This window comes from Vombatus ursinus, unplaced genomic scaffold (assembly GCF_900497805.2).
Source record: "Vombatus ursinus unplaced genomic scaffold, bare-nosed wombat genome assembly UNPS02001287.1, whole genome shotgun sequence".
Classification (NCBI taxonomy): Eukaryota; Metazoa; Chordata; class Mammalia; order Diprotodontia; family Vombatidae; genus Vombatus; species Vombatus ursinus.
The window spans coordinates 11,548,104-11,570,320 of NW_020941065.1; the positions used below are offsets into that span (position 1 = coordinate 11,548,104).

Here is a 22,217-nt window from a genome sequence, read left to right on the forward strand (position 1 = left end):
ATGTTCTGGCTGAGAGATCCCTTCGAACAGGGGATGTCAGAGCTGGAAGGGGCCTGAGAACAGGGAATGTCAGGGCTGGGAGGGGCCTCAGAAGAGGGCATGTCAGAGCTGGGAGGGGCCTTAGAACAGGGGATGTCAGAACTGGGAGGGGCCTGAGAACAAGGAATGTCAGAGCTGGGAGGGGCCTGAGAACAAGGAATGTCAGAGCTGGGAGGGGCCTGAGAACAGGGGATGTCAGGGCTGGGAGGGGCCTGAGAACAAGGAATGTCAGAGCTGGGAGGGGCCTCAGAACAGAGGATGTCAGAGCTGGTAGGGGCCTCAGAGATTCTCTAGTTCTGCCTCCTTGCTTTTTTGCACAGTGACACTGAGACTCCCGAATGGGGCAGAGTGCTTCCCTATAGTTAGTGCCAGATCTGTACCTAGAGTCTTGGCCTCCGATTCTCTGCAGAAAACAAGAGAGCTGCCTGGAAGGGTTACATCCTTCACTTGCCTGCAGCATACGTGGCAGTTAAAGTCAAGCTGAATGACTAAAGCAAAGCTGTCCACATGGTCGAGCTCTGAATGTAGAATAAGGTGAATTAAGAGCGCTCTGCCCCGTGTAGAACGAGGCCAGTCAGACAGGAAAGAAGCAAAGGCACCACGATGTTTATTTTGAGGGCCTGGCATGCAGTGGGAAGTGCTGGCCCTGGAGCTGGAGGAGCAGGGCTCAGAATGCCGTGGCCCCTCCTGGGGGCTCCGTTTCCTCATGTGTCCGAGGAGGTTGGACAGGGGTTCAGCAGGCCTCGTTGAATACCTCCTGTGGACACAGCCCAGGCCCGCTGTCGTGTCCGTCTGAAGACACGGATACCCCAGGCTCTGTTTCGCACCCCGCCTCCCAGGGGTTCCCTTCCAGTTTGGGGCCATAAGCTTGCTCCCTCATCAGCATGTCCGCCATCATAGTCTTTGGGAGCCCAGGCTTAGTTTCAGCCCACAGCAACCACATGAACTCCCTCTGTCCAGGGCTCTGTAAATGTCAGTACTGGGAGACTGCGCTGGGCTTAGAGACAGGAGGACAGAGTCAGATCTGCCCTCTGATCCTTCTGAGCTGTGCATCCTTGAACAGGTCGACCCCTCTGAGCCTCTGGCTTCAGCCTTGGACTTGTCTCTTAGGTTTTAGACAGCTCTGGAGTAGTCGTGTTAATGGCGCTGTTACCAGCGAGGCATCAGAGCAGGAACATCGTGGTGTCCAGCTCGCAGGGGCCGTAGAGGTCGACTGGGTTTCCGTTATCAAGTCTGTGAAAGCCTTGCGGTGTATAGTTTGTGGTTCTCTGGGGAAGAAAGTCAGGACCCCGGAGGTGGCTCTCACAATAGCCCTCCCTCATGCCGGTCAGCCTCTGGCCATTTAGAAGCCACGTAGGTTTCTCTGACTCTGTCCCTGGGAACACATTCCACCCGCTGGGCAGCCTCACCACTCCTTCGTTTGGGGGAGGCCTTCCTGTCCTGCACTCAGGCGGGACCTTCCCTTCCGCCAGGCCTCTTCAAGCGTGCGTTCCAGAAGTCCTCGTCGGTTCGGAACATCCTGAAGCCCATCGGCGGAAAGCGTGTGGACTCACCAGAAGTACAGAAGGTCTGCAACGTCTGTGTGCTCTACCAGACCGCGCTGACCACTCTCACCCAGATCCGACTGCAGATCCTCACAGGTTGGGGACCCGGGGTCCTCTGCCCCTTCTCCCATTCTGTCCTTTGTTCTCCCCATCTTAGAGCTGGCGACTCCACTGCACTCAGATGACCCCTGCAGTCCCCTCTGGCCCTAAATTGAGGCTCCTTGGGTTCTCCTGGGCATCGGGGCTGGCCACGGCCCAACCTCTTTGTACCTCTTTTCCTGAGTCCCCCTCTGCCGTTGTCTTTCCCCATGGTGGTTTGAGAGGAATCTCAGTCAGGGAGACACCTGGTAAATCCATTGTCTCTGTGCTGCCGAGCAGGGGTCCCCTCCTCCAAGACCCACACCCACATTGAGTTGGGACCAGATCCCAAACCATCACTGTCTTCCTCTCCTTCCTGTTCCCTTCTGGGTTTTGTTGGGGTTTTTTTTGGGGGGGGGGCATCCCAGTGTCTGCCACAGCTGCAGCGGTGATGCTTGAGGCCTTGTAGGAAAGGAGCAAGGGACAGCTGAACTTTGGTCAGTGTGGGCGGAGGGCCTCCCTGTCAGTTGGATGGTGTCTGCCAAGTTGCTTTTGGAAGCATGGACCTGTTTCTAGAGGGCTGGGCCACCCAGCGACCAGGAGCTAGCCGGCTGCTGTCCCATCCCTCACTCAGTGGGGCGTGAGGTGATCAGGAGAAAAGGTCTGATCTTGACTCCGGGCTTTTCTCTGCCTTTCCAGGCCTCACTTACCTAGATGAGCTCCTGCCCAAATTGTGGGCATTCATCTGTGAGCTGGGCCCTCAAGGGGGCCTGAAGCTCTTCCTGGAGTGTCTCAACAGTGACAACGAAGACTCCAAGCGGCTGCTGGCCATGCTGACGTTATTCTGCGACTGTTCGCGGCACCTCATCACGTAGGTGTCTCCCTGGGTTTGGGCTGCCCTCCTAGAGAAGGGGGTCCTCCGTCTGAGGGTGTTCCTTGTAGCTACAGCAAAAGAGAAGGGACAATGTGTTCGTGTAACATTGGAAGGGAAGCCTCCAGGCCAGGTGGCGTCCTGACTGCGAGACTGGACGTGGGTTGAGTGGTGCAGTATCTCAGGCTCACTAGGGACCTCCGAGGCCCCTCCCAGAGAATCTCCCAGCATCCCCCAGGAGCGGCCATCCAGACTTCCCTGGCAAGTGTTCCCTTACTCCCTCAGGAGGCAACCCCTGGCACTGCTGAGGAGCTCATCCTTTGTTACATCAGTTCTAAAATGACCTCTTTGTAGCTTCCGCACATTACTTACGTTTCTGCCCTCAGATAGGACAGAACAGGTCTATCAGCCTCCCAGATGGCAGATCTCTGAAGAGAGACGTCATGTCCCCAGCCAGGCCGTCCTGCTGACCCCTCTCTGGGGCACCCTCTAACCAGAGCTGAGGGCAGCAAGGCCATTGATCACCTCCCTCCCAGAAGGGACCATTTTTACTGCAGCAGCCAGACGTCCTGGCCTCTCTCCCCCGCCCCATCCCCAAGGCTTTTTTCAGAAGAGTTGCCCCCTTGCTATCTCTTTCCCAACCCACGTGGGCTTATTCTGGGTATTGTGGTGGTTTGTTTCAGAATATTTATCTTTGTAGAATATCCTCTGTTTCTTTCAAATGTTTAGTTTTGCTAGCATATAAATGTACATAGGTTCTAATAATTTTTTTTATTTCATCTCGATTGCACTTGTTTATTTTTAATTTTCACAATTTAATCCTTTTCCCTCTTTTTAATCAAGTTAACTAGTGGTTTATCAGTTTTCCTAAGTCTTTTCAAAAGACCACCTCCTATTTTGTACTTGTGGGGTTGATTTTTTAAAAAACTAACAAGCATTTCTTTTCTTTCCCTCCCATCTCACCGCATTCCCTCCCCCACTGAAAAAGAAAAGCTAGCATGCTTTTCCTTGTGGTAGTTGACATCAAACTGGGAAGAATATTCAATATGCTAGATGACGAAATCCCAGAGATTTTGGCCAAAGATCAACATTGAGGTGATCATATTTATACAGGGCTTTAAGGTTCACAGAATGCTTTACAAATATTATCTCATTTGAGCCTTACAGCGACCCTGGAGGTTAAGTGTTGTTATTATCCCCACTTTACAGATAGGGAAATTGAGGCAGGCAGAGGTGAATGATTTGCCCAAGGTTCCACAGCTAGGAAGTACCTAAGGCTGGATTTGAACTCAGGTCTTCAAGACTCCAGGTCGACCACATTTGTTCGCTGTGCTACCAGCTGCCTGAATCTAATGAGATGAAATTTAATAGCAATAAATGCACTTTGCACTTTGGTTTAAAAAAAAAATGAACTTCACAAGTACAGAATGGGAATGGCCTAGTTAGCAGTTCTGGGCTTTTATGGATGACAAGTCTAGCTGGAGTCAGCAGTGGTCATGGTGGCTCCCTGCTCTCCCGCTTCCCCCTCCTCTGGGCATTACAGAAGCAGTGGAGCCCCTGTGCTCTGCCCTAGTCAGACCATGTCCAGACTGGTCAGTTTTGGGGGACCTGCTCTGTGTAGGACTTTGACAGTGTGGGGAGCATTGCTCCATCCCTAGGAGGGCGGCTTGGGGCACAGTCTGTGAAGGGTGTCATGGGGAAGAGAAGCCGGGAGAGACAGGAGGCGTTGCAGGACACAGATTGAGGCTCATTGTCGGGAAAACCGTCCCTGTGGTGAGAGTCGTCAGTCAGTGTTTACGAAGCGCCGGCTGTACCCTGGGCTGCGTGGAGGGGCACAGCTGCCCCTCCCTTCTCGTAGGGGGATTGTGTTGGGCCGGGTGGTTCCTGGCGTTTCCCCCCTTCTCCAGTGCTGGGATTCTGGGGCCTTTTCTGCTGCAAAAGCAAACATTCTCCTTGCCGTCTTCCGATAGTGCTCTCAGCATCAGCCCTTTCTTTTTCATTCAGAATTCTCGACGACATCGAGGTGTATGAAGAACAAATCTCCTTCAAGGTTGAAGAGCTGGTCACCATCTCCTCTTTCCTGAACACCTTCATCTTCAAGATGCTCTGGGATGGGCTTCTGGGTAAGGAAGGAGAGGATCACTGATTGTCTAAGGCTACAGGCCTTCCCGGAGGCCTGGGAGGCCTCATCCTCTCTCCTTGGGTGACCAGATGTATCGTTCATAATGGTGGAGAGAGGGGCTCCACGGTGAGCACAGGGACCTGGGGGAGTGGGGGGTGTCCCAATTCTGGCTCCACATGTGTGGTCATAGGCAAGGTTTGTCACCTGTCTGGGCCTCGGTTTCTTCCTTTGTAAAATAATAATAACTCACATTTATGTAGCACTTTATGGCTTACAAGACACCTTTCTCTCAACAACCCTTTGTGGGGCAAATATTATCATCTCCATTTTACAGAAAAAGAAACTGAGGCTCTGAAAGGGTAAGGAACGTGTCTGCTGTCTGGACAGTCTAGTAAGTGTCTGAGGCAAGATTCACGCTCAGGTCCAGGGCTCTACCTTTCATGGGGTTAATAACAATTATGTAACTAACTTCACAGAATTGTCTGGACTGGGAGTCAGGATTTTCATCCCTATCTGGCCCAGTTGAAAACATCTGGCCTTTTATTAGCCTATTAGAAAGCTCCCATTTGCTTCGGGACCTTTCTTGGTTGGCCGATGTTGCAGCTCTGTGTGATGGACAGGCTTTAGGTGTGGAGGCGGATTCTAATCCTGCCTCCTTCCAGGGCTCTCCTGAGCTCTACAGGTTGTAAAGCGCTGTACCAGCCTGGACGCTGTTTCCACTCTTACCTTCCTCCTTTGTGGTGGGTTATAAATGAAGGCAAGCTTTGCTTTGTGCTGAGACCTGATAATACAGAACTTCATCTGAAGTGGGTGCCCAGGCCTGGCACACTGCAGATTCAGGCTCCCAAGGTATTTCTGACTGTTTCATTAAGAAAAGCATAGTCTTCTATTCAGAAGTGGTTTGGCCCTTTGGCTAGGTCCGGTCTAGACTGGGCAGAGACCTCAGAGAGACCTTATCAGGAGACCTCGCTGCAAGCCTGGGCTCTGCCACTTGTCAGAAAGGCTTTATCTGCACAGCTCTTGAAGTTTTGCAGAGCGCGATTTTTATCCGTCCCGTCATCTGTGCCTCAGAACGGTTCTCTGAGACGAGTACTTACCGTATTGTTATCCTCATTTTACAGATGAGGAAACTGAGCTTGAGACATCTGCCCCTGATTCCACAGCTAGGAAGTGGCAGAGGTGGGCTCTCTTGATCCCAAGTCCAACATTTTTCTACCTGCACCATGTCTTGGCAGTCACTTCAGCTTTCTGAGCCTCAGTTTATTCATCTGTAAAATGGCGGTGTTCATCCTTCACTCTCTGCCCCACAGGGTATTTTAGGGGAAATGCTTAGCAAACCTCCACGTACAGAGGAGTCTCAGTTGTTTGTCCTTCCTGTACCGAGCACAGGCCTCTGGGACTGTCTTTTGTGACCTCTCTGGGTGTCTCCCTTAGCACTGGTTGGGGGTGAGAAGGGATTGGATGGGGGTCATCCAGAGCCAGCTTCTTCCTTCTTCCTCTGCCGGCCACAGCCAGCGCTGTCGCAGACAGTGAGACCATCCCCTTTACCTTGCAGACAACGCCAAGCCAGAGACCCTGGAGTTGTTCTTTTCAGTTCACGGATGGCTGATGGTGCTGTATGAAAGAGATTGCCGCCGGCGCTTTGCCCCCGATGATCACTGGCTGCGGAAGTAAGTGACGTGAGGGGCCGAGGGGCTTCTGGAAGCAGCCGGGTTTGTGGTGGCCAGCCTCGGGTCAATGCCGTCAGGCTCTCTGGGCAGGCCCGGCCCTCGTGAAGCATCTGCTGAGAGCATGAAGGCAGCCCCGGGGGCAGGCAGCATCCTGAGCCTTTTCTATGTCCCGGAACCTGGGGGTTCTGGTAAAAACTGGGGCCTCCTGCTCAAAATCAGAGTTTTAAATGCATAAAATTAAGTACAGAGCATGACAGTGGAGGTCAGTTATAGTGGGATAAACGTGTATTCTTTTCCCATCCAAGTTCAGGGATCCCAAGTTAAGGATCCCTGATAAGGGGGGAAAGCGTGGGCCAGTAGGCACAAGGTCTGGGTTCTAGTCCTGCTGCTGCCACCAAGTAACTGTGCAGCCACAAAGAAATCACTGCCCTCTGTGGGCCTTGGGTGGTGCTGTAATGTTCACATTGGAGTCCATTCCCAGGCGCTGCTTACGCTCTTGTTCAGTCTTCTCAAAGAGCGTGGACAGTGAGGGGATGGGGCTAGACGCTCTCTCAGCGCCCATCCAGATCTGAGGTTCCAGGGTTCCTGCTCAGATTGCAGCTGGGATAGATGCCCCCTGAGAGGCAGGGCAGACAGTTTAGGGAAAATAGATTTTTTTTTTAAAAAAAAAAGGTGCTGACCGAATCCTAGATGAGAAGTTGTTCTCAGATCATCTGGGCGGTCGGGCAGACCACATTTCTGTTGACACGAGCCTCACAAACTGTCCCGGTTGGAAGGGGCCTCCAGGCCCATCACCGTCGTCCCATCCCCACCAAGTGGCCTTTGCTCGCGGACCTCTGGCAGGGAGGATGCCTGGGCTTCCCTTTCTCTTCCTTGGACAATTCCAGTGGTGGGAAGCGCTTCCAGGCCTTGGGCTGAAATCTCTGTGACTTCAGCCCCCTGGGGCCCATCACTGGCCGAGCCAAGGCCCAGATAACCACGTGAAACCTCAGGGATTAGTGTCTGCCCAGTCCTCTGTCCCTCCGTGAAGGTGGGGCAGGTCACGTGAGAGGTGCTGCCCCGCAACCCTCCAGCAGCCCTGTGGAGTGAATCTCCTTAACAAAAACGGCAGACTTTCATTTTCTGTCTGTTAGATTCCAGCTGTCATGTAGAATTAGAGAAAGTGATTTCTCCCATCTCACTTACTTGTTTTCTCTTTTGTAAGGGATCTCAAACTCAGTGTGCTTTTCCAGGAACTGGAGAAGGACAGGAAGCGTGCCCACCTGATCCTGCAATTCATCCCTCATGTCATTCCCCACAAAAATGTGAGTAGCGGCGGAGCTCGGCACTCCCCTCCTTCCTGAGGCACTGTCTCGACAGTGTCCTGATTGTTTGTGTTGTGCATGGTGAGGCTCCACTTTGGGAGATGGCCGTGAGGCTAGGAGGGGGCCTGGCTGGCGGACTCTTGTCGGGGCTTATGGCGAGGTCCCCACGACGCTCCGGACTCTTCCTGAAAACCCAAAGCCTTCTCTCAGCACTCGCTGTCAAGCCAAATGTCCAAGTGTCCAGTCAGCACTTAGGACGTGCCAGGCTCTGGGCTGGGGGCCCGGCCTCATTGGTTTCTTCCTCAGGTTTTTCTGGGTCAGTTTTGAGAATTATTTTCTCGTAGCATATTCCTAACTGATGTTGAGAATGAGTAGATCCAGCTTCAGGGCATTTCAAAGACCCTCAAGTTCCCCTGCAGCCTCTCCCTCAACTGGATTTCCCATTGCTGCCTCTCACCTGATCTGGTTGTTCCCTGTGTAGGCCTTCCGTCTCCTGCCTCCCCGCCTAGGAATGCCCTCCCTCCTCGTGGCCCACCTGCTGCTAGAGACCTTTCTTCATCCTCACCCTTCCCTGCCCTTACACCTCTAAAACTACTTTGAAGTTACCATGTATAGATTTTGTATATATTTGTCTGTGACCGGTTTCTCACTCCTCCCCCATTCCCCAAGAGAGTTCCCTAAGGGCCTGGGCCCTCTCCTGTTTTGTTTTTGGGTCTCCTGCCTAGGGGAGAGCTCAAGTAAATAGGGGCTTAATGAGTTCTTGTTGAGTCTGGGAATGGATGAAGCCCTTTCAGTTCAGTGAATGTTTGCTAAGGCCCAGATGCTATGTGGTAGGCCCTGGAGGGCGCTGGGCTTCCAGAAACAAGGGAACATGGTGTCTGCCCCCAGAGGGAGCATGGTGTACATGGGGGTAAACAGATGGAAAAGAGGCAGGTGTGTGGAAAGAGGGAGGAGTTGAAGCCACCCCCAGACGGGGTGGTTGTTGGGATGACAGTAGGTCTGGGGGACGGCTTCAGAGTGTTCCTGGAGGACAGGACAGAGGACCAAAGCTGGGCCTTACTAGCATGACATGGGGGAAAGGATACATTCAGGAAACCAGAAACTTAGAGACTTCATATTGATCTGCACCGACACTCTAAAATGAATTATTCTGCAGAGAAGATGTCAAGTCTAAAAATGCCTGGGTGCTAAGAGCTGCTGTAGGGAGGTTCACTGCAGGTTATATTTATATGCCAGATGACAAAGAAGACACTCTGAGTACAGAAAGGCACATCCCAAAGGGAGCAGGGAGCCAGAAATGGGAAAGGAGTGTGGGCAAGGACAGTAAAGGATGTCCACCTGCCTGAGTGGGGCTCGTGCGGGCTCTGAGCTGGGCCTTACAAGGGTGGACGGTCTTCCGACTGGGCCAGTGGGCACCCATGGCTCAGTTATAGTCACCCGTGCCCACCGCGCTCCTGGCTCGGTAAGTCCGGATCGAGATCGGCTTCGAGCGGGGCCCGGGCGGCGGCCGTGGCGGTGGCGGTACCTCCTCCTCTGCGGCGTCCACTCGTACTCTTGGAGAGGGACTCGAGTTATAGTCACCAGCAGACCCACGTCACTCTTTCTTTTAGGGTGTGGCTTCCCTGGACCATTGGTGCAACATTCACAGGTCCCACAGACTTGCCTCCGCTGCCAGCTAGACTTGTCAAAACCAGTCGGTGGCACCTTTCTTGGCCTTCCCCGAAGGCCCTGACCCCAGGGCTGTCACACGGTGGTTTTCGCTGGGCCCGGGGTGCTCCATTGCTGACCCCTGCCCTGGCCTGTCTTTGCTGATTTCAGAGAGTGCTTCTCTTCCGAAACATGGTGATCAAGGAGAAGGAAAAGCTCGGGCTCGTTGAGACCAGCTCGGCGTCGCCTCACGTCACGCACATCACCATCCGAAGGTCCCGGATGCTGGAGGTGAGTGGTCTCTGCCACCGAGTCAGTAGTGACGTGTTTGCATTAAACGTGGAGAGGAGAAGTGTTCTGACTCAGTAGAACCTCCACGCTCTTCGCTGGCTCGGGTGCACGAGAGCCTTGGGGAAGCGGCTTCTGCGCCGCTGGATGCTGGGCGGCTTTTCTGGCAGCCGCCGTCCGCGGTCTTGCTCTTGATTTTAGAATCCATTTGGTTGTGAGGTGTCAGTGAACTGGCCAGTTGGGTCTCAGGCCAGGCTCCCTTCTGTGTTTCTCTGGTCAGCTGCCTGGGTCTTAGAACCAGCAGGCTTTGGTACAGAGTGATGACGTCTGGGTGTTCCACAGCGTCAGAGCCTGAAAACTGGGCAGAAGTGTGCCCTTGCCTTGTCCTAGTGTGCAGAGCCTCTAGGTGTTCTGAAGGCTCGAAGGGTTTCATCCCTGCCCGTGACCTGTGGTGGCAGACTGCATTAGGTTCATGCTCACTCCCAGTCCTTGGGAATCCCTTTGACCTCCCGCCACCCCCAAGATCAAGCAGAGCATCCTTCCTGTTCTCCTATGTGCCTGGGCTCCATTCATTTAGATATCTCACTGCCTCAATCTGGCATCTCAGGCTCTAGCCCACTTGTCTTTTTTCAAAACTATTTATTAAAACCTTTTGGTTTTGGATGTGACGCCCCACCCACACCCACCCTGTGTGGAGCCCTCCTCATAACAAAGAAAAAACAGGGCAACAGAACCCAAGGTTGGATCCCAAACATCGCCCTCTCGTCCCACCCTCTTGGGCCTCACAGCCCCATGGGCGGAGGGAGGCCTGTCTCAAGACTTATGGGGCCATTGTTGGCTTTCATTTACCCAGAGCTCAGCTCATTTTTGGAATTGTTGGATAAATTGTTCCTGTTTGCCTGGATTCCTCGGGACGTCTTCCAGCTCAGTGATGTGCTGGTGCCCTAACGCCATGCTTGCTGAGCAGTTCTGCCATTGACGAGCGGCCTGTCTTAGATACTGTATTAGACCTGGGTGGGCCATGTGCCCAGCTCTCCCGTTGTCCCAGGTGGCCCAGCCCACCTTTTTAGCCTTATCTCTTCTGGCTCTTTCAGATGCCTCCTGGTTTCCCACCTCTTTGCCTTTGCTCATGTCCCTTCTGGCGTGCCCCCCCTCCCCCCAGCCAGTCCTTCAGGGCCCAGCTCAGGTGCTGTCTCCTTCAGGATGCCTTTCCCAGCACTCCCTCCCCCAGGTCGATGTAGGTCTCTTGCCTCAGAGGCCCTTGCCACCCTTGGTCCTGCACTAGTCCTGAGCTGGCATGCTGGGTCCTACAGTAATGTGTGTGCAGTTGTTAGCTGCCCTCCTGGCCCAGGAGAGCCTGGAGGCCAGCGACCACACAGCGACTGACCCAGAGTTGACACTCAGTAAATCTTTGTGAATGTGAGCCAGGTGCAGGGTAGAGAGGAGGACGTCCCACACTCCCCACGCGCTTCTGGTCTAAGGTTCCCAGCCTACGAGCTGTGGGACCCTGGGGAAGTCACTTCACTTCTCTCTGCCTCAGTTTTCTCATCAGTAAAATGGGGATAATAATAGCACCTATTGCCCAGGATCAAATGAGATATTTGTGAACTACTTTGTAAACCTTAAAGCACCATGTAAATGCAAGGAAGGACAGAAGGAAGGGAGAAAGGAAGGAAAGAAGGAAGGGAAGAAGGAAGGAAGGAGGGACAGGAGAGAGGAAGGAAGGATGGAAGGAAGGGAGGGAGAGAGGGAGGGAGGGAGGAAGGAAGGACAGGGAGGGAGGGAGGAAGGAAGGAAGGACAGGAGGAAAGAAGGGAGGGAGAGTTTGAGGCTCATGAATCGAAGACAGCTTCTTGGCATCCTCGCATTCCAGCGGCAAGTGCTGCTCTCTGTTTGTGCCTAGAGAGCAGGAGGGCTGTGGCGGTGGGGGGGGGAGGCTCTTGGGCCTGACCATTTGTCAGTGACCTATTGGCTCCATGGTTCCCAGTGGGGAGCAGAAAGAACACTCCCCTCCACTTGGAGGTCAGGGAGACCTGATTTCTAATCCTGCCTGTGTGGGTGTGGGCAAGTCCTCTCCCCTGGTCAGGTCCAGCGCCCTGCACCGTGAGGCGGGTGCTCACGACGCCACGTCCTGGGGCTGCTGTAAGGCCCGCAGCAGACCAGGCGGGTGAGGCTGTGTGAGCAGAGCCGCGGCAACCTGGAGGACTTGGCCCACAGTCCCTGCTGCCGCCCCCCCACCCCCGCCCCCCATCAGATCTCACTGCACAGTTTACTGTCTTGAAAGCTCGAGGCTCCAACAGAAGTGAGTCCTTTGTCCTAGCCGACACCGCCCAGACTCCCCTTTAGGAAGAGGGCTGTGCAGGGATGTCTCCGACCAGCTCCATCCTTTCCACAGGCTCAGGGATAGGAGCGATGAGGCCAATTTTCCCTCTGGCAGGCGCCAGCATCACAACTGTCTTGGGGCCCCCTGGCCATTAGACTTGAGGAGCAGCCTGGGGGCGAAGGAGGGGAAGGGCCTAGAGAGCTGCGTCTGAGGGACGCAGGAGGGTGTGGCATGGTGCTGCTGACGAACTGTCCCTCTGGTCTGGGCAGGATGGCTATGAACAGCTGCGGCAGCTCTCGCAGAATGCCATGAAGGGTGTGATCCGTGTGAAGTTTGTCAATGACCTGGGGGTGGACGAGGCCGGCATTGACCAAGACGGAGTGTTCAAAGAGTTCTTAGAAGAAATCATCAAGAGGGTGTTTGACCCAGCGCTAAATCTGTTCAAGGTACATGTTGGGGGAGGGCGCTGGAGGGGACCTGTGGTGGAGGAGGGGGCGGAGGGGCCAGGCCCAGGCTGTGAGGAGCCCCCAGCTCACCCCAGGCCGTCTTTGTGCTTTGTAGACGACCAGTGGCGATGAGAGACTCTACCCTTCGCCCACGTCCTACATCCACGAGAACTACCTACAGCTCTTTGAGTTTGTGGGGAAAATGCTGGGCAAGGCCGTGTATGAGGTGAGCTGTGGGCGAGAGGGGGCCAGGACGCTGGCTGTGCTGCCCTCGGGGTCTGTGCGCCCTGGGGCGAGCCCAAGGTGGGAGGGGCTGGGGCCCCTTCCAGCTGATAAGATCATCTAGCCTAGCAGCGGGAAGTCTCCAGGCTTAGCGCAGTCCCCTGGACACCCCTCCTCAGTACTGAAGAGGGAGGATGCTGGCAGCTGGGCTTTGGAGTTGGAGCCTTGGGGCTGGTGGTCCCGACTCCGTCACTTCCTGGGCCACTTCAGACAGTTGACCATGCCTCTTCAAGCCTCAGTTTCCTCATGTGTAGAAGGGGAGCCATTCCATTTAAATGTCAGCTTCCCTGGGCTGATAGGAGGGCCCGGTGGGGCCTCATTTATCTAGTGCTTTGGGACCCTCATGTGCTTTCTAGGTGCCAGGCCGGAATCCCACGGGGGGTCACTTCAGCTTCTTTTCTCTGTTTTTGGGCTCCATGGCTGTTGTGAAGAGAGCAGGGAAGAGTACAGGGAGCTGGAGTCAGCAGACACGCCAGGGAGGCAGCCAACGGGGCCAGGGGCTAGCCTGAACTTCAGAGGGGGGAGCGAGCCCCTTGTGGGGCAGACCAGGGGGAGGCAGGCTCAGTTCCCCTTTTCCTACTTAGTCAGCTGAATTCTGAGCAATAGTGGTAGGCTGTAGACAGCATTGGTCTTTTTAAGTACCCCCCCTCCCGCGCGCCCTCTGTTATCACTGGGGGGGGAGGGGTGGGGGGAGCCAATTCAGATCTTTGAGAACTACGGAAACAGACCAGGCCCCATGGGCCTCCCTCCCCGAATCGTTTCCTGGGGCTGGGGAGTATTTGGGAGTCTGTGCTGTGGGCCAACATAGAAGAGTTCGTTTCATGCTTTGTTACAAACGTAAGAGACAGTGACGTTTACAAACAGAAGAGCCACTAGCGGGGACGCGGGTGTTAGTTCCCAAAGAGTGGGGTGGGGTGAAGGAGGATCCAGACGAGGGGGACGGGGTTGGTGCTGACAGTGCACAGAGGGGAATGAATTGGCCTCCCTCCCTGCAGTCTTACTGAGCCGAAGAGTACAGGGGGTGTGGGAAGGACCTCAGAGGTCGTCGAGTTCAAATCCTCAAGGATTCCTCTCTTGGCATCCCTCGTGAGACGTCCAGAGCCCCTCAGGTCCCCGAATCCTCCTGGAGACGTCCTCAACTGTGGGAGAGTTGTGCCGTCTGCCAGCAGCCAACGTCTGCCGATGTCGTGGCCCCATGCTGTCCCCTCTGCGGCTGAGCCCTCCCCAGAGCAGCTCGAACGCCAGCATTCATGAAGTGCCTTCTGTATGCCAGGCACTGCGCTAAGGCTAGGGATGCAAAGACAAAGGGTGACGTGATCCCTGCCCTCAAGGAGCAGACACTGGGTCAGAGGGGATCCTGTGCATAGCACGCACGTGCACCTGCAGACATGCCTGTCTGTGCAAAGTGGATAAATACAAGGCAGTTTGAGAGCTGGGACGCTTGCAGGTGGAGGGGCCCAGGAAAGGCTTCTTCTCGAAGGTGGTCCTCATACTGACCACCATGGGGCCTCCACGTTCTCCAGGCTCACCAGCCCCGGGTCCTTTACCCTGGTATGGTCACGTCGTCTGGCTTTGTTTCCCGGTATATCCTCGTCATTTGCCTGTACCAGCCTCTCTTTCTATCGCCTTACGTTCGCCACCTGGGTGAACGCTCTGCTTTTCCCTTTTGCTCTGTCACTAGCGTGAGGCCCAGGGACCAGGGAGGAAGGCTGGAATGGGGACGTACTTAGGAGCTGGCGACCCCCTTGCCTTACATTCGTGGAGGACGGTTCTGGTCTATTTTCTTTTTAACATCATTGCTGTCCCCAGGGTGCCACGTGGCTGCAAGTGATAGGATCCCACAATCTCCAAAGAATGAGCAGGGCACCCCCACGGCAGTAGAGACCTTCAGGCAGGTGGTGGTGCATTCCCAGAGAGGCATTGTGCCTGTGATGAGGTGTGTAAGACGTCAAGGCCGTGGCTGACCAGCATTGGAGGCCGGCCAGTCAGTGTCAAGAGCGTTGTCCAGAGAGCCCCTGGCAAGTGGAGGGTGTCCCCGAGAGGACTTACGGGAGACAGGAACAAGATGTGGACACAGGATAAGAAGACGCAAAGGGGTTTCCATCAATGGCAGAATCCCATTAGGGTCTGCTGCTCACCCACACCAGGATGATGCGGGAGCTGCTGAAGACGTGTTCCCTCCTGCAGCTGCCCGAGGGTTGAGGGTCCCCGGGCAGTGTCTGAGGCTTCCTTCTCTCTTGTGTTATAGGGGATCGTGGTAGATGTGCCTTTTGCTTCCTTCTTCCTAAGCCAGCTGCTTGGACATCATCATAGTATCTTCTACAGCTCGGTGGATGAGCTGCCTTCCTTGGACGCGGAGTTCTATAAAAACCTCACTTCTATTAAGGTTGGTGTGATTTGAGCCTCTTGGCATCCGTGAAGCTGGAGGGGGCTTATAGATGAGTGGGAAGGCCCGAGGAGGACGCAACATGATTATGAGGAAACAGCACCAGCGTCCCTTCGCTTCTCCTCCGTCTGCTGGCCGAGGTCCGCTGCTAGGAGCGCTGGCTCGAGGGGCTGGGGCACTGCCTCTCATAGTGGCCCCAACTGTGTTGAGTAAAGGAAAGGCCTCTACTGGAGGGGGGTTTGTACACCGAGGTCGAGATGCTGGGAGGATTGGGTGTTAGGAAGGAGGCACTCGGGGGTCAGGAGGTTGGGGGCTCCCGCTTCTGTCCAAGCTATGAGCTACCCTGCCACTCCCTCCATTCTCATTAAATTGATTTAGGGTTCATCTTAGTGGCCACTACAGGCTAGGGGCCCCTTCTGTGAGCTGGATCCGGGGGACCTAGAGGGGGAGTTTGTCCTTGCCAAGACAGCTCTTTTTGCAGCCCTGAATGTCACAATCAAAGGAACACACTCAGGAGGAGGAAGGAGAGCTCTAGCTGGTGGACATGGAGTTTCTCGGCCCTGACACCTTTCCCATCTCTTTCTCTAGCGCTACGATGGAGACATTAGTGACCTGGGCTTAACGCTGTCCTACGATGAAGATGTGATGGGCCAGGTGGGCTCTTTGTGTGCTCCCCTTCCTCTGCTTGCTACAGCTCTGTCTCCTCGGCCCTCTGGGTCTGTCTCCAGGCCCCGCACGCAGGGCCGCTGGGCGGCAGGGGCCTGGGAGCTCTCCGAGCACATCTAGGCCGGGCCCTTCTGCTGCTGACCCCTGTGGAAGCCTGCTCTGTAGAGCCGGCTGTGCTGATGTCACAGCTGGGGAGAGTTCTTGTTGGGTCTGTAATCTTCTCTGGTTGACGTGGCTGTTGGTTGCCGTGGTGTGGATTAGGCTCCGGCAAGCCGAGGATTATAGGCCTTTTAGTGGGGGAAGGAGCCTGCAGGACAAAGGCTGGCTCTCACTCACAGCCTGGCCGTGTTTGTACTGCTCAGGAAGAGGGAGGAGGGAGAAGGGAGACTCCAAAACATGGAGGCGCACTGGTCTTTTTCCCGTGGCTCCTTTGGAGAGCTCCTCTGTCTCACTGTCTCTGGTAATCCACACAGATCTGTGGGTGTGGGGGCACACGTGGGCATGCACATATGATACATACAGACACACGCACAACACACGTGCACACATACATGCCACATTCTGTCTCCAAGAAACCAGATCTGGCCTGTGTTCACCTTGGCTTATGGCCGATCCATAAATGGGAAATGAGGTCTCCTGAATTTGTAGGGAAAATTGCCCCCAAGTCTAAGCACGAAGCAATGTTCCTTTTCTATCAAGGGCGAGGGTGGCTTTGGGGGTTCCTGGATGTGCCCCACAGGAGGGTGAGCACTTTTCCTCTAACCTCTCGCTCTGTCCTTCATCTTCAAGGCTAAGTCAGGCTAGGTTGGGGTATCAGAAAGGACCCTCTGGGCTCGCGTAGGCGGACCGTGGGAGAGCCAGTTCTAAGTCTGTCCCCGTTCTGTGATTATCCCGGGAGTTTACCTAGTCTGTCCGTCTCCAGGAAAATGCCTGTCCAGTAATTACAATGCAACCTTCTTCCTCATCAGCTTGTTTGCCACGAACTGATTCCTGGAGGGAAGACCATTCCTGTGACAAATGAAAATAAGTGAGTATCACAATTAGATTCTTCAGGTCATCACTTGGAAAGACATCATTCTGTCTCTGCAGCCTTGCATGGGGGATTTATTGAGATCGATGGAAGTAGAAAGAGGCCATAAAGACTGTAATGGAATTTGCCAGTTACAGTTCATAGGCAGAAATTGTATTGAATTCGATTTGCAAAGTTAGAATTGACAATCTGTTGTTTGCACTAGTGCTTCTGAGGTCAAAGGCGGCCAGGCCGTGGCATTCCGAGGGGCTTAGTGACAGTTCTAGATACAGACGGATGGATTCTGAGCTATCCAGGTGCACGCGCACAGAGGGACACCTCACCTGGGAATGATAGCTTGTGGCAGGCGTCTGAAGGTCCTTCCTCCAAAGGCCCTGTGATGAATCCAAACGTAGACAGTGGTACTTAGACACAAAAAATCAGAAGCACCTTGGAGCCCTGCAGCTATTTTCACAGATGACCAGCTTTAGGAATCTGTTGTCAGTGTCAGCCTTTGGAACCTGTGAAAAGCAGGCTTGCCTGCCGCGCCAGCACTGCCCATCCTCATGCCCAGCTCATTAAACCCATTGATCTGTCTCATGCTCAGGAGTCAGCATTGGCCCCTATCTCTATCTCCCTCTGTTTGACAGCCTCAGCTGAGCTTGCTTATCGCTGCCAGCAGCCCTCCAGTGTTGAGGCAGGGAGGGCCCACTGAGCTCCCACTAGCTTGGATCCACCAGGCTTGAGGCTGGGCAGATTGGTCAGCCTGGACTGAAAGGAATCCTTCTATCTCAGACTTATCCACAAGAGCAGCCTGTTGGGGCTCAACAGAAACTCAGCTTCCACCTCCCCTAGCCCCACAGGGCTGTCTGAGACCAAGACCGGACAGGCCTGGCCCATGTTATCTGGCACACACTGCTGTGATCATGCTTCATTTCATGCTCTACGTAGAGGGTTAGGCATGCTAGCACAGAGAGCACTCCCTGAGCATCCAGACCGGGACAGGAGGCCCTTTGGGTGGTCAGAGGAGCCTTTCAGATGCCTTCATTCCGTGAGGGCAGAAACTGATCCTGGCCCAGAGAAGGGAGGGAGAGAGGAAACTCCTGCCCAGTATTCCCAAAGGATAAATGGGAGAGTCAGGTCCTTGGATGCCCGGTCATTGTGTAGACACGGAGAGAGCTCAATAGGGTCGGCATCATCTCATTTGATAAGAGGAAGCAATGAGTGTACTTTGTAGGGCAGGGCTGCTTTGGTGCCTTCCTGCTGGGAAATGCTGCTTTCACGCTGGCTCTCCATGTCCTTCTGGGGTTCCAGCCTTAGCCCAAGGGGCAGATTCCTCCATGCCTGGCACAGCTGGGTTTTCCTTTAGCTCCTTACTTGGGACGCTGGCTCTGAAACTACTGGGAAATAGCCCTTGTCTTTGGGATCTCTGAGATGAGGATATTTTTATTAACCTGGTTTAGAGTACTTATAGGCAACAGTTAAGGAAGGGGTGCTTTTAAAATACATGTTAAAGTGTAACATGATTTCTTAATACTTTGAGTCAAAGATTCGTAGAATGTCAGAACTGGGAGGGGCCTTAGAACCGGGGATGTCAGAACTGGGAAGGACTTTAGCAATCCTTGGTTCAGTCTCCTCATTCAGTAGGTGAGAGAAACTAAAGCTTATACTTAGGAGCAATGACTTGTCCAAGGTCAAACAGCAGATTTGGTCAGACAGTCAGTTTCTCTGACTCTCAGGCTTAAAGAGCTGCTGGTGCTAAAGCAGCATTTTCATGGCTAGTTAATTAGTTCTGAGTGTAATGGAAGTAATTACTTTGGAATTCACTCATTTAGAGTTCATGGTCATGAGACCTTGGCTGGGCTGAAATTACTGAGCTGAACAAAGATTTTGCTTAGGAAATCAACAGAGGAGACTCGACTTTTGTGACTTATTTAGCCTCTTTAGGAGACTTAATTGTATTTTAGTTCCTTTTGCATAAGAATGATTTGAATGCTAATTTTTTTGGGGGGGGGTGAGGCATTTGGGGTTAAGTGACTTGCCCAGGGTCACACAGCTAGTAAGTATCATGTGTCTGAGGCCAGATTTGAACTCAGGTCCTCCTGAGTCCAGGGCTGGTGCTCTATCCACTGCACCACCTAGTTGCCCTGCTCCTTTGGAATTATCTTGGATCATTGTCTTGATCAGATAACTAAGTCTTTCACAGGTGATCTTCATTACAATGTTGCTATTATTGTGTACAATATTCTCCTGGTTCTGCTCACTTCACTTTGCATCAGTTAATGTAAGTCTTCCCAGTTTTTTTGGAACCATCCTGCTCATCATTTCTTATAGCACATTTGTATTCCATCAACATCACAAACCACAACTTGTTCAGCCATTCCCCAATTGATGACCATCTCCTCCACTTCCAATTCTTTGTCACCACAAAAAGATCTCCTATAAATATTTTTGTACAAATAGATCCTTTCATCTTTTCTTTGATCTCTTTGGGATACAGCCCTAGAAGTGCTGTGGCTTGGTCAAAGGATATGCATAGTTTATAACCCTTTGGGCATAGTTCCAAATTATTCTTCGGAATGATTGGACTAATTTACAGCTCCACCAGCAGTACATCAGTGTCCCAATTTTTCTCACTCCCTCCAACATTTATCATTTTTCTTTTCTGTCATGTTTGCCAGTCTGATAGGTATGAGGTAGTGTATCTCAGAGTTGTTTTAGTTTTTGCATTTATCAATATTAATCAATAGAGATTTAGAGCATTTTTTCACATGACTATTGATAGCTTTGATTTCTTTTTCTGAAGAATACCTATTCATATCCTTTGACCATTTATCAACTGGGGAATGGCTCTTTATTTTTATAAATTTGGCTCAGTTCCCTATATGTTTAAGAATGGAGGCCTTTATCAGAGAAACTTGCTATAAATTTTTTTCTCCTTTTTTCTATTTTCCTTCTAATTTTTGTGCCATTCATTTTATTTATGCAAAAAATCCATTTTATGTCCTGTGATGCTCTCTATCTCTTGTTTGGTCGTGTTTGGTCTTGTTTGGTTTCTTCCCTTATCCGTAAATCTGACAGGTACATTTTTCCGTGCTCCCCTAATTTGCTTATGATATTACCCTTTGTGTCTAGATCATTTATCTGTTTTTACTTTATCTTGGTATGTGGTGTGAGATGTTGGTCTATACCTAGTTTCTGCCAAACTGCTTTCCGATCTTCCCAGCAATTTTTGTCAATGTTGGGGTCTTACCCCAAAAGCTTGGCTCTTTGGGTTTATCAAACACTAGATTACCATGGTCATTTACTCCATTGTACTGTGTACCTAGTGTATTCCACTGATCCTCCGCTTGTTTTATTTCTTGGCCAGTACCAGATTATTTTGTACTTGTACTATAGTGTGAAATCTGGAACTGCTAGACTGCCTGCCTTTGTTTCCCTCGATATTCTTAACCTTTTGTTCTTAGTAAAACTGATCTTTTGATTAAAGTAAGGCAGGAAGATTACCTCTTGAAAATTTTTTGAAGTGAATGTTGAAAACTAAAATTAATTAATTATCAAAAAAAAGAAAATTTTTCATTATTCTTAAAGATCATCTAATCCAACTCCTTATTTTACAAATAAGGAAATAGAAGGCCATGGTAAAAAAGTGTCATAGCCACAATCAGAAAATATATTTTGCTTTTTGAAAGCAGGTTTGAGAAATCCACATTATCTCTCGTTTGATAAGAGAGACTAAGAGAAATTTTTTAAATTGGTTGGTTTTTCATGGAAATAAGAGAGAGTGAATGTGACATTCTTCATCGTTTCCTTTGGCTGAAAGCATTACCAGGGTTGACATACAAAGGCCTCCTGCTTATGAGGTGGTCTCTGAAGCCCCTTCCAGCTCCGGGATTCTGAGTCAACAAACAAACTCTCTCAAGCACTTAATGAAAAAAATGGGCTATTTTGTTAACCTGAATTCTTCTTCCTTTTCTTTGGAACAGAATTAGCTATATTCACCTGATGGCCCATTTCCGGATGCATACTCAGATCAAAAATCAGACAGCTGCTCTCATCAGCGGATTCCGCTCTATTATCAAATCTGAGTGGATTCGAATGTTTTCGACCCCTGAGCTGCAGCGCCTGATCTCTGGTGACAACGCAGAGATTGACCTCGAAGACTTGAAGTAAGGCAGGGATTGACATCTGCATGCCCCTTAGAAAGTGGGGTGCCAGGAGCTTTCCTGGAGGGGCTTCAAGAGGCAGAATCACCGCCCAGGTCACGGGGACAGTTGCGGTTCTAGGGGCGTGTGTCGGCCTCTGTTGGGGAGCGAGGCCAACCCCCGATGCTTGACCTCAGGGATTCAGGAGACATTGGCATTCAAAAGCAATGTGGCTTTAAGGGGTAGCAGTGTTAGAGCTGGCTGGTGAGAGAGTTCACTGAGCCTGGGTGTGCACGTGTGTCATGGTTATCGGTGATTCTTAGTTCTCCAGTCAAATACATTCTCTACTAAATTTCTAAAAAAATTATTTTTCAGGAAACACACTGTGTACTATGGCGGCTTTCACGGCAGTCATCGAGTCATCATTTGGCTTTGGGACATTCTGGCCAATGACTTTACCCCAGATGAGAGAGCCATGTTTCTGAAGGTAGGTTCATCTACCTCTTGAACATGGATGTGTGCTGGGGCACGGATATTCTTTGTAACCTCATATGGTAAGGCCACAGTATCCTGTGACCTCATGAAGTAGTAACTGCTAACTCATCAGGCACCCTTTCCCTGTGAAGGTCATGGTGCCAAGCCTCTGGATGTGGGACTTGAGGGATTGAGACACATATGGGGGTGACATCCCCAGAAATCAATCCTGGGGACAACCAGGACCCTTCAACGGCAGGAACATTCAGTCCCACTGGTCTGTCTGCTTAACAGAAAATCCATGGGCCTTGTCTGCCCCCCAAGTATATCCAGGCCTCTACGTTCAGGGGAGTGTGGAGAGCCCTTGAGCAAGCCTCAGAAGCTGAGTTCCTGTCTTAGCTTTGCCATTTACTAGACAGTCACCTGACTGCCCTCTGCTTCAGTTTCCTCTTACGGAGATTGGGAATAATAATACCAGACTCCCTGACAGGACTGTTGTGTGGAGAGCCCTTTGGGAGCTTACAGTGACCCTAACATGTGAGGTGGTACTTTAGATGTCCAAGTTACCTCCTCCCAGCAGTGAATGGCCCTGTGACTTTGAGGGCTTTGTTGCTTTTTATGACACATTATCAGAAAAAAAGACCCCACCCCCACCCCGCAGGCCCAGAGTCATCCTTCTGCCCACAGTTCTGCTCATTTTCTCCTGGGATGCTGAACCGAGGAAGAGAAAAAAGTGCAGTTGTCCAGTAGAGGGACGGGCAGCATTACATCTTCATTTTCACTACTATTTAACTGAAGTTTTAGCATTTCCTTCAGTTTTGAATGTAGGCAGCAGACATTCTGAAAAGGGTCACCAGGCTGCCCCCAAAGGTGAAGGATCGCTCCTGTATGTTTAACGTTTCGGGGCATCAGTGCAGCAGCCG

At 52.1% G+C, this 22,217-nt stretch overlaps 1 protein-coding gene across 1 annotated transcript in view; it reads left to right on the forward strand.

Annotated features, from left to right (window-relative positions):
• UBE3B (ubiquitin protein ligase E3B) overlaps window positions 1–22,217 on the forward strand; it is a 52,472-nt gene that overhangs the window by 24,564 nt on the left and 5,691 nt on the right. Inside the window, exons 14-26 of the mRNA XM_027863211.1 lie at window positions 1,512–1,679; window positions 2,361–2,532; window positions 4,537–4,655; window positions 6,210–6,324; window positions 7,529–7,628; window positions 9,447–9,566; window positions 12,156–12,332; window positions 12,448–12,558; window positions 14,863–15,000; window positions 15,589–15,654; window positions 16,635–16,693; window positions 20,662–20,844; window positions 21,196–21,307. Coding sequence (XP_027719012.1) covers window positions 1,512–1,679; window positions 2,361–2,532; window positions 4,537–4,655; window positions 6,210–6,324; window positions 7,529–7,628; window positions 9,447–9,566; window positions 12,156–12,332; window positions 12,448–12,558; window positions 14,863–15,000; window positions 15,589–15,654; window positions 16,635–16,693; window positions 20,662–20,844; window positions 21,196–21,307 — 1,640 coding nt within the window. The remainder of the gene's footprint in view (window positions 1–1,511; window positions 1,680–2,360; window positions 2,533–4,536; window positions 4,656–6,209; window positions 6,325–7,528; window positions 7,629–9,446; window positions 9,567–12,155; window positions 12,333–12,447; window positions 12,559–14,862; window positions 15,001–15,588; window positions 15,655–16,634; window positions 16,694–20,661; window positions 20,845–21,195; window positions 21,308–22,217) is intronic.